Consider the following 14,338-nt stretch of genomic DNA (forward strand, 5'->3'; position numbering starts at 1 on the left):
ATTTGACGGCTCGGTAGAGCAACTGATGGGTTTTAGTTGGATTAATTCATTACTGTGTTTGGACAAATTGAGACATTCAAGTCTAGCTCACCTGACTTATACCCAAGTTTGAATAAATATCATGTTCTGATTTTGACTGGATCATCCCTAAAATGATATGTATGAAAACACAAACAAGTCTTAAAATATGAACAATTACAATTATATACAAAGCTACATTGTAAAACAAATAAATGAAATATCACTATAGAAAACATATTTATAAAATTATCAAAACATAAATAATTCTACAGCGCATTCTATGATTTTTTCCTTTCTATTTGATACGTTTTTAACAGGATTGAGTCAGTTCTAAATAATTGCATTCGCATACAGACATTTGTATGTTGGTATCCACTTTAATTGTTCAACGCTACATATACGTACATTGTATTTGTTTTTTCAACACTCTAGTTTTTCGTAGTTAAGAAGTCAGATATGATATTGTCGAGGTTTCTTAGGAATCATTTCAAACATCTACATGTAATTCAAACGAACCGAGAATATTCATTTTCCCATAGTACATGTACTACCTTGGGGATGTAACCAGAATTTCCGGTATTTCACCGCCCTGAAAGGAGAAAAAAATACAGGTTTATATCACTGGGAATACAACTTTTACTTTTAAAAAACTGAACTGTTTGGTACCTTTTAACAGTACCACTCTCTTTGTACGTGTAACACATTATAATAACGGAGGTAGACCTAGGGTAAGGGTAACAACTCTTACTAATCATCCAAAGCCTATAAAGCTTTCATGAATGACATCAGTCCAAGTTACTTTGATGTTTACATGAGCTTGATGTAAAATGCTTAATACAAACGTTCCAGTGACTTGTACGAGTTGTTTATATTTGAATCTATGTCTAATAAAAGGTTTTCTTGTCAAATGTCTAATTTACTATGTAAAAAAACTTCATCTCGTGAAGTCCACAGTTTTATTCGCTATAGCAGGAACAAAATGAGGTTTTATTTCGAACTACTTTTGACTCGAGCAGTGTTTGTATCAATATCTGCTTTTCATGATTTTATCGTTTACCGCAATCCGCCTTCAGAGTTTATCTTCTGAGACGTTTCCGTAAATAGATAAAACACTAAGGAAATATTTTTACTACATGGAAATCGTGTTTTGTTTATTTTTATTTGCATGAATTCAAGAAACCAATTCAACTTTATACTTGTTATGAAAATCGACAATTTCTAGTCCTTAAGCCCTTTACCCTTCCTCGTGCTACACATCTTTCGGTGCAGATATTGTTTTAAAATTGGGCACACCAGGCCTTTTGATTTTCAGAGCGTTTGCAGTTATCGTAAACTTTCAATTCTTTGGTGTTCATGGAAAGATATAGACGTGGGGTGTATTACAGGTGCGGATCCAGACATTTTGAAAAGGCAGGGTTTCAGGCCATACCGGTAGTGTTTGCTCATTTTCCCCAAATTATGCGCTAAATAAGCAAATAAGTAGAGCTTACGCTATCAAATAAATCCATGGGTGTACGGACTGCTGCTGCAGACAGACTTCGTCGAGCGGATTGGAGATCAAAATTTTCAGGGAAAAACATATGCTGAGTTGAATGCACAGGTGTCATTATATACAACGGGGTGTAGAAACTTGCTGTTGGCAAAATGAACGGAGCGGAGGAATTTGGAATAGACAAATTCCGCATTAAGTTCGGAGTGGATATGGATCTTCTTCCGTCAGTAGCTAATCGGGGTGTACACAAATTTCCCTGCTTCGGTGTTTCTTCACTCTCGTTTTTGTTTTCGTCCGTTACATTGCTCTTGGCTAAAGAAATCATGCTAGCCCTCTTGTTCCTTGCTAACGGCGTTCCCATCAACATCATTGAAGCAAGTGTACTGATGGCGGCTAAAGCCATTGGTGCTCTTTTCTCGTCTGCAATAAATCAACAAATTAAACAGGTTTTCATTGACTATTTATCTGTTGTTTCTTATAGATATTTACAGCTGATATTTCGAGATTTAAAGGGTGAGAAATCGATTCGAACTGTTTTAACTTGCCGTGCACCCTGTAGGTTTTTGAGCTTCTAGAAGCATACATCTCATCAGACTTGGTTCAATTTTTTTTAACTTTTTAGTCATCAATATTTCTCTGCGTAAAAATGGTATCCAACTTAAAAGTTGTTTTTTTTTCATGCGGATCGATTATGGATTCGTTTTAAAACCTTATATAATTATCTTACTTTTACACATTTTGACCTCCTGTTCTGTTGCCCCTTTTTGCCGACAAAGCTTCTCTAGCTTTTCTGCGAAATACTGTGTTAGAAACAAGTTAACTATTAGACATGACAATGTGTCTGAATGTACTTTTGGGACACTTATGTAGTACGGCAAAATACAATATCAAAAGAACAGGAAAATTATATATACTTTTTGTTTCGTTAATTTTACATGTTTATCACAAAATCAATTTTTTTTATATGGCAATAAAAATTTGAATTCAAAATAATTTTGTACTTGTTTTGTTGGTTAATGACAAAACCATGCTGGCTTATCATCGTGTGGTGACAAATGGCCTAGGTCAAAGGTGCAGGCTCAAAGGCGTACCATTCGTAAATACAGTCGTTTTTGGAGGCATGAAAATCTGATTTCGTGAAGTTAAATCTATTGCAACTTTGCCCAACGATAAATTTACAACCTGTCCAAAAAACCATTCACAAAGGATGTTCACAAAGGATGATTTTTTATGGCGATTTTAAAAGCTCTCAAGAGCTTGTGTTGTATTGTTTTTAAAATATCGATGTTAAATAAAGCATTTTGTATTTGTATTTGTTGTAGGATTTAAGAAGCACTCCAGATAAATTTCATGCAAATTCTGTAAACTGTGATACACCTTAAAAAAGGCAACATATTTTTATTTTTGGTATTAAGTTGCTTTAATTTCTAATAGTATATGATGAAATGTTTAATTGTTCATTCCAACCTGCCTGCTCTTATGACATTATCCACATGGAAAATCCAATAGTTTCTATTGAATTTTAGTGTCATTTACAGAGTTATCTCCCTTAATTTTGAATCCTACAGTACATTCTATAAAATTTTTGTCTCCTATGAACAATGGTTATATGAAAAGCCATATGCAACTTTCTATTTACTATGATATTTTAAACAATATATCAAAAAAATAAAAATATGTAGGTTCTCCAACCATAGATAACATTTTGCATGATTCTTATCTGGAGTGATACCTAAGTGCAAGAATGGTAATTCTTTTAGACAAAATATTCCTACTTATTTGACCACTTCAAAGCAAAAATTTGCTACATCGAGCAATATTTTTTATTGTATTTAGTCTTTTTTATTTTCACATATTTATTGTTTATTAGTTTTTACACTAGTCTCTTTTGAATATCACAATTTTCTTCTACACTGTTTTGACTGGTGGCAATTCTACGCTGCCCATTTGTGTTGAAATATACCGGAAATAATGGAAGCGGAAGGTCTGGCGCACTATAAAACCTGGTTACCCCCCCCTTTCATTTTGAAATGCCTGTACTAAGTCAGGACCATTCCAGTGGGCCCAACTTTCCGGTTTTTACCCTGACATTGCAAGTTTTATACGGACTTTAAATTTCCTTTTGACTATTTCTTATTATTATTGCTCTATTCGGAAATTTTGTAATTATCCTTAGTTTTTAACAAATTATACCAAAAGAAATTCATACGTTTAGTATGAGCATTTTGTGGATAATTGTTATTGAATTACTGTGTTCACTGGTTTTCAGAGTGAAGTTATTTTTTATTTTCTTGTATGCGTAAAATTAAATTAAACTGGATCTCTGTTTCATTTTTAAAACTGACATCTTTGCTAAAACAACCAATCGGTGGCGTTCCACTAAAGAGACATACATGTACGAAAAAACTCTAGAATAAATCATACAACAAAAGGGCCAAATAAAAAAAATATGTGTGTTTATGGTTGCCCTTCTAGGTACCTACTACAGTTTTTAGTGTATATCCTAGTATTTGTATCAACACTTTTTGGACATTTTAGCAGAAGCACCGCTAGAATGATTCCTCGTTAACTCAAGCTTAAAGTAAACATGGTTAACAGAAACCCCTACCTACTAATTTTTAAGATATGAAGCCCAAAACAGACATTTTTCCTTTTGGCCTAAAGAACCTTAATAAAAAAAACAAGATTAATCACACTAAAACTGAGAGGGTTTGATTGAACATGGATGATTATCAATATTATTGAAAAACGGTAAGAAAGTCCACAAGATGCAATATAAGTGAAATGTCTTAGCATGTTTCGACCGCCCAGTCCTTTTATATTAACTCTAATGCATACCTTACACTCTTTAAGATCGGCTGTCAGTGTCAACGATTTGTCCTCAAAGGTATTTCTTTCCTGTTTCAGAGTTTTCACTTGTAGTGTGTGTTTAGCATTTATTGCGAGAATTAAACCTGATATGTAATAAAAAAAAGATTCATTTTCAGGTCTGCGCTATACGGAAGCCCGTCAGTGTCATGATGTGTTCTTTTGTATTTAGGTCGATATAACGACTTCGTTACTCCTTATGAAGACTTTGCTAACTCGTCATTAAACTTCTTAAAAAATTTTGATAAATCAGGTATGTTTTAATAATGAGTAAAACAATGGATCTGTGAGCTACATGTACTACTCACTGATTATACCCCGGCTTTACCCCCAAAATGTATTCTTCGGTCCTGTCGGAAAACAGGAAATGGTTGTCCACCAGGATCGAAATCCGTAAACGCAGCATAGGCCCAATAGCTGAGGCTGCACACCAGATATTAAGTGGCTATGATCAGTAGTTCCTGAGAAAAATGTTATGAAATTTCAAGTTACGGGCGGAATGACGGACAGAGCTAAAACGGTATAACCCCTCTTCTTCGAAGCATGGGTATAATACATTTGTAACACAATGACACCAACCCGGCCTTCCATAGTGTTACACAGATATCTAACTATCACCGTACTTAGTTAATTTTATTTAAGTGTAAGTGTTTGTAAGAATCAGACAAAATGGGAACAAATCAGAAACATGTATGTCAAAATCCCACCAATCTGACAATGTAATATCACTCAAGAATGCTTTCTCTATTAGAAAAGACTATAATTCTCTGCATCATTGGATTTGCTCAGAATTTTCTCGATAGAATCTTAGAAAATGAGGTTTTTGACAGAGTTATCTACCCTTGAAATGTTCATTTTCAGTGTATTTCAATAAACTGTAACTCAATGGTCCAGCATGATATGGAAAATCTTGCCTACTTCCCTCTGATGGTGCAGCTAGTCAAATAACATTATCAAAATGATGGTTTTTTTTTTCATACCATGTTTCACCTACTGCCTGATTCTTACAGGGACTGACACTTGAAAATAAATAGACAATTTATTTCATATAAATAATCAGTGAATTTAGTATTGTGTTCTCATTCTGTGTGACTGTATATCACTCCAGGTTCCTATTTTCCCTGATTCCTCCTTGCTTCTAGTTTTAACCTTTAATTTCACTTCCGGTTTTTAGTTCAATCAAGGTAATTTTGTGTTTTCTACAATGTACATCAAATGTCTCGTGAAATAAGATATTCTTCCATAATTTTCGACTTACGTATTAGTGGGATGGAACACAAGGACAACAGGGTCGACAAATTTTGATTGCCACTAAAAATAGTGAGGGATGGGTAGGGTCGGGCAATTTAGCCTCTTGCGGCGGAGCGCAAAGGTTCCTACAACATGTACACGTATCGAATACCACAGTAGGGTTCTTTAACGTGCGAGGAACGTGGCATCTTTCCCAACACGGTGCACCACTATGGTTTGCGGTAAGCTTTTCCGTAATATAGTCTGACAACCCCAGCATGTAACACGCCAGGGGTACCCCATTCCATCACCTGGGGCACACAACCCAGTTGTTCTGTGGGCAGAGCGCCTAGCCCCCGGCTAGGTTTTTGAGCTCTATTTAGTCGCCTCTTATGACAAGCTTAGCGCTGCTGCAGGCCTATTCTTTTGACACCCGGACCTGCACGGAGTATAAACAAGAATAAAACTTTGTTTTAAATTTAATGAAGCAGGACAAAAAATAACAAGCGAATTTTGAATTATCAAACATATTACATAAACTTTGGTTTGGTTTAAGGAGGTAGACCTTGGATAGAGTAACATGTACAAATGTATGCATCTTATTCAATTTCACTGAAGCTTATCAAACTTTCATTTGAAATAGAATGAAATCAAAGATACTTTGATGCTTTGATGAGACTGATGTAAAATGCTTTACACAAACGTTCCAATGATTTGTAAGAGTTTTGACCCTTACCCTAAGTCTACCTCCTAAAGGAGTCGAGGGCGTAGGACGTTGAAGAGTGAAGCTGTTTTTTTACTTACTGTTAACAATACGCAGGATTCTCCATGGCAGCAGCAACATTATGATAATAGAGGAGGTCGTGAATTCTTCCGAGTAAAAGGAGTAATCAAGAATAAATGAGGTAAATACCACGAAGGCGTCGAAAATCTACGAAGATAAATAAACAAGGCCAACATTATTGCATTATCTGTTTTCTCTTTCATTGGTAGACCATGAAGGGCAGATAGGTAGGCATGGACATGTTTCCCCACTCCTAAACATTATATCCCAAGAATTACAATATCATATTTTCATCGAAACACCGCCCCCAAACAAACAAACAACACAACACAACAACCCCCCCCTAAAAAAAACAAAACAAAACAAAAACAACAAAAACAAAACAAACAAAAACAAACAAACAAATAAAAAAACAAAAACAAAACGAAACGAAACAAAAACAAACAAACACAAACAAACAAACAAACAAAACAATACAAAACAAAAACGTACAAAGAAAAAAGAAAACTGGAAATAGAACATCAATATTTTACCAGATATGAAAGAACATCAATATTTTTTTTTAATTATGTACAAGCAAAAATACTAAATTACTAATAAGCTTAAGTCACATCGGATATCTAGGCTTAAAATATCTTTATGGTAAAATGTCAAATATTAATGACTTACATCGAGTTTTCGTCTGAAAAATTTCTTTCCCGTACAGAGTATTCTCAGTAACGTCTGGAATAAAAGTATATAATCATAATATGATAATTAATTGGTAAAGTCACTAAGAGCGAATAACCCAAATTTTATCACGAGTGCCGGAGAACGCCTAGATTTAACGAGTGTGCGGAACTTGTTCCGTGCACGAGTTAAATTTTCATGGTTTCTTGGCACGAGTGACAATATTTTGATTATTCACGAATTATTTATTATCCTATCTATTATGTAGAGTTCCTCGATTATTCGATGCCACTTTCAACACAAATTTCAAATTTTGTGAACGTCGAATTTATTTCAAAGTGGTGACGTTTTGACAGGAGAAAGTCCGAGAGTGAAATTACCAAATTCATTTCACAGTGTGAATTATGGAAATTTATTTCACTGGGAACATTCGATAAAACACGGCTATCTATATAATGATGAATAGGGTTTGTTTGTGCAATGTAGAATAATCTGTTACCAATTCATTTATGGATTAGTGATGGTAGTTAGCCGTCCTTTAGCATAATTATATTTCATACATTTCAGTGCGAAAAAGTTTGATCAAACCAACATGTAACCTGGCAGCCCGGGTAATATTTTCGTTCCAAAAGTTTCTCTCAAATATAACCCCGGGTCACCAGTGACGTCTTCTGTCTTTTGATTGGCCGAGTTGATATGACGTTATTTTATTTATTTTATACGTTCTAATATTCAAATTTGTAAAAGCAACGTTTAAATATTTCTTCCAAATTGCATAGATTACCTTTCGATACAAATGCACGATAAATAAGTTAATTTAGATAATTTCATCTGGGTTTTTACTTTATTCCATAAGCGGCAATTTACTCGTATATTGTGCATATCCGTCGCTGGTGACACGGGTCTATATTTTAGCGATCCTATGGTCGCTTATGATATTGACCAGGGAACCAGATTAACCAACATGCAGACAGCATTTAACTGAGCTGGGTTGTTAATGTGCTAGCTCAAGTCAGCATGCATTCCACCTTTACATCCTTGGTCGGTGTAGTTTCATTGGGCTTTAAAAACTTCATAGTATAAATTTTACCACCATCAGTGTTCTCACTCTAATCAAATTTATGCGCTAACATTTGGGTATGAATTTCTGATATACTCATAGAATAAAAACAAAGAAATAAAACTATTTCGTTACCAATTTAAATCTTACATTTTGTGACCTGTATATGTATCCTATTCTTGGTAATACGTTTTATTCTATTTTGAAATCTTTGACTTATTGGTGAATGTATTTCTCAGTGTATGCCTTACATGTTTTTCTAGAGAAATAAATATTGCATGTACATGTAATACACGTGCATGCCTTTTCGGAAAATATTTAAATATCTTTTGAACCCGTCAGAAATGGAATAAATTCCCTATCTACAAAAGGTTCTATCATGTTTTTAAATGAAATACCTCACAAGCCATAAAGGTAATATTGATCAGTCCAAATATTCTGACACCAAGACCTATATTCTGAAGGTTGAGGTCAGTTCTCTGTGACAAAGTTGTCAGATCCAAGTGTCCTCTATTTCCGGGTATTCCGCAGTAGATGCCAAGCTGATCGTTTGAGAAGTTCAGAGTAAAACTAGGCTGGTGCGTAAGGGTTGTCTGGGTAAAATTATTACAAGGGATGGAAACATCTCGAACATTGTAAACGTTCATAATGTTATTACTGACGATCAAAATGTGATCAATGATGATTCTGGCACTTCGTGAGACAGATGACGTCTTCAGTTTCATGACGAAGTTTCGGATCCTTAAATTATCTTCCACCATTGTTTCTTAATATATAAAAATATAAAATGCATTTCTAAGTATCAAATTATGATCCTTTTCGTCAGTAGATGCAAAGAGTAATCAGGGGACCAAGATTCTAGCGGAAATCAAATGAATGCAACCCAGGGGTAACGACTAGACATGGAAACACACACATACACACACAATAAAGAACATGAAATAACCAAAATAACACGTACAAAGAAACAAAAGTAAATGAGAAAGTCGGACTCCACCGAAAACTGGGAACATGGACCAGATGCACTGGTAGGGTTAGCCAACTCTGACTTTCCCGCCGAGTTCCTCATGAAAGGTCAAGTCCGGTGTGACAAAATGGAGAAGAAAACTTTTGATAGGGTTAGCAGATCGGTTCTCATGGTGCAGATGGATACACCGTAACGATCCACGAGTTCATGATGACAACCATAAAACTTCTGTAGTGATGACTTCAATTCTGTAGCAGCAAAACCCTGTATCAAAGGCCTAACTGTAAGGAGTCTAGCGCAGTAAAAAGTCTGCATAGTTAAGGCAAGTTCTGGCATAACGTATGAGCTGTGATCTGAAAACTCCATGCGCAGGTGATGAGGGCTTGTTGACACAGATAGAAGATAAGTTTACAATATGAAATGAAAAGTCATCGCGTTTGTTGTATATATCAGTTCGGTCAATAGTTTCCCTTTACCATCGGTCTCTAAATGTAGGTCAAGATATGAGGCTGACTTCGCAGTGTCTGTAGTGTCCTTTATCTAAAGTTCTATGGGGTAGATGTGATGTATTAAATTTCCGAAACTATGGGATTGTTAAACGATTAAATGTCATCATATAACAGAAACTAACATCGAAGGCTAAACAAAGTTCCTTCTTTTGAATCAGATTAGCCATAAAGTCAGCCTCATCAGAGTGAAGGGATAGTTTGGCGAGTAGAGGAGCATAATTTGTTTCCATTGGAATGCCGATCGTTTTTTTTAAACACTCGTCCACCACATGGGACAAATATGTTGTCGATAAGTAATGCCAGCATTTTGAAAACATCTTCTTCAGTATACTTAGAAGATGATTTAGAATATATTTTACAAAGTATGAGGAATCTCAACCAAGAACTACTTATCTGTATCTAGGTGTAACGTCTTTTCAGAAGTAACAACGATGTATAATGTTTTTGAGTTGGGATTTTAACTGAGTATGGGGAATAGAAGTATAGTAGACAAAAACAAATCACAGGTCTTGATGTTATTGTATTCTGATATTAATCTTCACACACAGAAAACAATGTTTTAAAGGTTTAGTATCAGTCTCTGTTAGAATCAGACAACGGGTGAATTACAATTTTGACATAATAATACATGCATATAATGACAATATGTATTACCAGAATCAAGGGTGCTGTGGCATGTACGACCTGCCCCGTGCCGACAAGGGTGCTGTGGCATGTACGACCTGCCCCGTGCCGATATTACCAGAATCAAGGGTGCTGTGGCATGTACGACCTGCCCCGTGCCGATATTACCAGAATCAAGGGTGCTGTGGCATGTACGACCTGCCCCGTGCCGACAAGGGTGCTGTGGCATGTACGACCTGCCCCGTGCCAACAAGGGTGCTGTGGCATGTACGACCTGCCCCGTGCCGATATTTTTATATGTTTAGGGATGTATTACCCAAACATCACGTTAAAAAGTTCAAACATACATGTAGCAAGGCATCCTTCTCGCCATACCAATCGAGGTGCTGTGTCTTTGACCAGAATCAAGGAATAAAGATATTATACTTTACAAATAAGGGTAACAACAAAATTACTGAACATAAATCCGATCCATAATCAAGTCAAATCCAAAATAAAAATAATCACCAGAGTAGCTGGTACCATAAAGGTCCTGACTTGGTACATGGAAAAAATGACATGTATAACTTCACTGAAATTTACTGCAAATGAAACTTTTAGTGGCATATAACTCTATGAAAAAAAACTCCATTTTCTTACATTCGTATGGAAAATATCCAATGATGCAGAGATCACATACTTGTAGTAGTCACCTCAACATAAAAGGCTATCTGAATGAACATATATTATGCCAGATCGATGGGTTTTTGATAGGCATGTTTAAGATTTTTCTCATTTTGCCTAATTTTTACAAAGATGTGTAATACTAGCTTTTCCTAGATTTCGCTGTATTTTGTTATCAGAATCGACACGATTCCAATTTATCTTCTGTGGAAAAGGTCTCCATGATACATATAACGCAAATTTAAAAAAAGTTTAGCTAACGCTAATACGCTTCCGTAGTATTGTAGGTTCGGGCCAAAATATTACAAAAATTACCTGTAATTTCGTGTTCTATCATAACTTCAGAAACGAGATCCAGACATTCTACAGCAATCAAGATAGCCAGTAATATGGTAAAGGGGTAACTGTTTAACACAGCTAATATGCTCTCTCTAACCCTGCAATGTTGACAAAAGTGAGTTGTAAATCCATTCACAGGGAACGAATAATTACCTTTACGGAAAAGAGGGCTTCGATCAAATTTGCATTTTGAAAACCAAATGTTAATTTTATATTACGCACTGACTGACGGGCGATTTGAATGAACAAAGCCATTATGTGTATTTCAAAGTTGTGTGTGCGTACATTTCTACCTGGAGTTTCCCAATCTGCTACTTAATGAATGCTAGATCGAGGTACATGAGAAAACGAGGACTCGGGATAAATCTGGACAGTCTATTTCTAAATTAATCTTTTCAACTTGGCTCATTTGTGTGCGTATTTTGTCAGTGATGTGGTAGGCGGGTAAAATAAGAAGAAAAGTGACAACTTAGGCACCAGATATTTTAAAACAGGAGGGCTGGGATCATTTTTGAAAAAAAATGCTGTGAGGTGGCTAAATCATGGCAAGGGTTAGTCACAATAAAAAAGTTATTATACATGGGGAGTTACCCGTCGTTATATTGTGAGAATTTCGAGTCCAGAATAGAGACACATGAATGCCTGTTTACGACAAGCATGGGCTTTATTTCACCTCATTTTCCTTCAGGCATGTGCACTTGGGAATGATGGAAGACATCATTAAAATAAATAATAAAAAAAACAGGGGCGCATTCAGGCGGAGCGTGGCTGGCGTGCGCCCCCTAAAATTTGCAATGCATGGGTTGTTGGGTAGATTTAGGCGGTTTTAGGTTGAAACTTTAATTTCTCGCTAATTTTACCACAAGATATATACAAATGTACACTGCACCCACTCTAGAAGAATATTTAAAAAAATTAACCTAAAAATATTAACTGTGTGCCCCCCCCCCCAATCTAAAATCATGGATCCACCCCCTTAAACTGTTTTTGTTTTAGAATGTTATAACCGTAACGTGATTTTTCTACGTCTTTTTATCTATTCTGTAGAGAATTAACCAAAGTTAGGAAGTGTTTTGAGATGTTTCCCACAGGATAAATGTGAACTCTTTTCAAATTGACATTCATATAAAAAAGAAGGTCAATCGTTACTTGCATACGACAGGTGATTTCAAATGCGTAAAAGAGTGGACCGTATCAAATGACTTGATTGATTGATTATTGGAGTGTAACGCCCGAGCAGCAGTATTTCAGCTATATTCCGGCGATGATCATGAAAGGGGTGATAAAATGAACATGAAATGATGATGATGAAATGAAAAAAGGGACACAAGGATAATAGGGTTGATAAAGCTTGATTGCCATAAGATAAAAGGGAGGGATGGGTAAGGTCGGGCAATTTAGCCTCCTGTGGCGGAGCGCAAAGGTTCCCACTCCTATCGAATACCACAGCAGGGCTCTTTACCGTGCGAGGAACTTAGCATCTTTCCCAACACGGTGCACCACTAATGTTTGCGGTTAGGTTTTCCATATTATAGCCTGACAACCCCAGCATGCAACACGCCAGGGTTACCCCATTCCATCACCTGGGGCACACATCCCAGTTGCTCTGTGGGCAGAGCGCCTAGCCCCCGGCTAGGTTTTTGAGCACTATTTAGTCGCCTTTTACGACAAACTTAGCGCTGCTGCAGGCCTATTCTTTTAACACCCGGACCTGCACGGGGCGTATCAAATGAAATATATCTTCTGCAGATTGGAAAAAATACACAGCGTAAGTTTGGTAGGTGTTTGATTTGATATTACATGCAATTAACATTTCGTATGGGGTGTTCTCTGTCTAAAAACGTTTCAGGATGCACATGCTTTAGTATAGTATGATGAAAATTGGTGGTGAGATTTAGTCCTTATTTGTGAATAGGTATTATTGAATAAGTAATTTCGAGTATGTTTAAAGCATAAAAAAACCCTAATCGTTTGAACTCCTCTCCGAAATAACTAGATCAGCGCCTATTATTGATATACTAATGACTTCTAACATACATGTACATGAACTAGGAAGTTTTGAATTTATGAAGATATATCTTACCGTTTGACTCCCATTATGTTGTTTACATTTTATGAGTTATGCTCATTAGTAATTCAATCCGAACAGTTAAAACTTAGTGGACTGATTTGGACATGTGGGCGGAGTTTAGTATTTTAAACAATTTGCATGTTTTCATTTCCGATTTATACAATGTACAGTAGGTGGAGTCATAATGTATTTTGTTGCATATTGATTTCCTTCATATTTGATGTAGATCGTCTGATTTTCTGGCCGGGATTCATTATAAATCTCTAATGGGTAATTTTCTCAAATCTTCAAAGGTCAGAAGTTGAGTTGGGGGTAACGTCAATTTGGCAAAATTTACTAAGACGTTGCCTACGTTGTTGGTGTCACATGCAATTGAACCGGGGCTTGTTACAAAAACCGAATTATTGCTATTAGAATGTGGAGTTATCAAAGGCAATATAGATATTAAAATGTTCGAAAATGATTGTCGTTTTAGGGTTACAATCATAAATCTTTGAAAGATGCTGATAGTTGTGGAGGGAAAGCATTATTCGATCACAAGAACGTCCATTTTGATATGTGGACGGGTGACATTAAAAATGCTTGCTTCCCATTTCACCAATATATCTACGTTGTTTCTTGGCGTATTTTGATAAAACAAACTTTTTTGGAAAGAGCAATTTGTGCTGCAGACGGTGTCATATTTTTCATGACGTAATGATAAGATCAAACTGTATTACAATATCACAAATATCTCCCCTTTGATGTGGACATTGCAAAAATGGAAAGAAACCGATTTGAAGACAAAATGTTGGACATTTATTTTCAAGCTATGCGAACAGATTTTTTTAATCGGGACTTTTATTAACTATATTGGCAATTTATTACATAACCCCAATGAAAATAGTCCCGTGCAGGTCCGGGTGTTAAAAGAATAGGCCTGCAGCAGCGCTAAGTTTGTCGTATAAGGCGACTAAATAGTGCTCAGAAACCTAGCCGGGGGCTAGGCGCTCTGCCCACAAAGCAACTGGGTTGTGTGCCCCAGGTGGTGGAATGGGGTAC

At 36.1% G+C, this 14,338-nt stretch overlaps 1 protein-coding gene across 1 annotated transcript; it reads right to left on the minus strand.

Annotated features, from left to right (window-relative positions):
* Positions 1 to 144: 144 nt before the first annotated feature.
* On the minus strand, positions 145 to 13,398 carry LOC148610755 (uncharacterized). Its single transcript, XM_088596096.1, has 9 exons — positions 13,310 to 13,398; positions 11,203 to 11,324; positions 8,523 to 8,890; positions 7,065 to 7,118; positions 6,416 to 6,542; positions 4,352 to 4,467; positions 2,241 to 2,313; positions 1,512 to 1,933; positions 145 to 610 (listed from the first exon to the last, which is right to left on the minus strand). The coding sequence occupies exons 1-9, from the start codon at positions 13,321 to 13,323 to the stop codon at positions 569 to 571; spliced, it is 1,338 nt and encodes a 445-aa protein (XP_088452222.1). The 5' UTR covers positions 13,324 to 13,398; the 3' UTR covers positions 145 to 568.
* Between the last annotated feature and the right edge of the window lie 940 nt (positions 13,399 to 14,338).

Source organism: Perna viridis, chromosome 8 (genome assembly GCF_037379345.1).
Source record: "Perna viridis isolate PV_CMFRI_1.1 ecotype Kerala chromosome 8, ASM3737934v1, whole genome shotgun sequence".
Classification (NCBI taxonomy): domain Eukaryota; kingdom Metazoa; phylum Mollusca; class Bivalvia; order Mytilida; family Mytilidae; genus Perna; species Perna viridis.

What these genes read in the sequence shown, in the direction of transcription:
- LOC148610755 (XM_088596096.1), bottom strand. An exon ending in AATCCTGCGTATTGTTAACA is followed by an intron (nt 4,468 to 6,415) that starts GTAAGTAAAAAA and finishes ATTACATATCAG; the next exon opens with GTTTAATTCTCGCAATAAAT. An exon ending in CCATGGATTTATTTGATAGC is followed by an intron (nt 611 to 1,511) that starts GTAAGCTCTACT and finishes TTCTCCTTTCAG; the next exon opens with GGCGGTGAAATACCGGAAAT.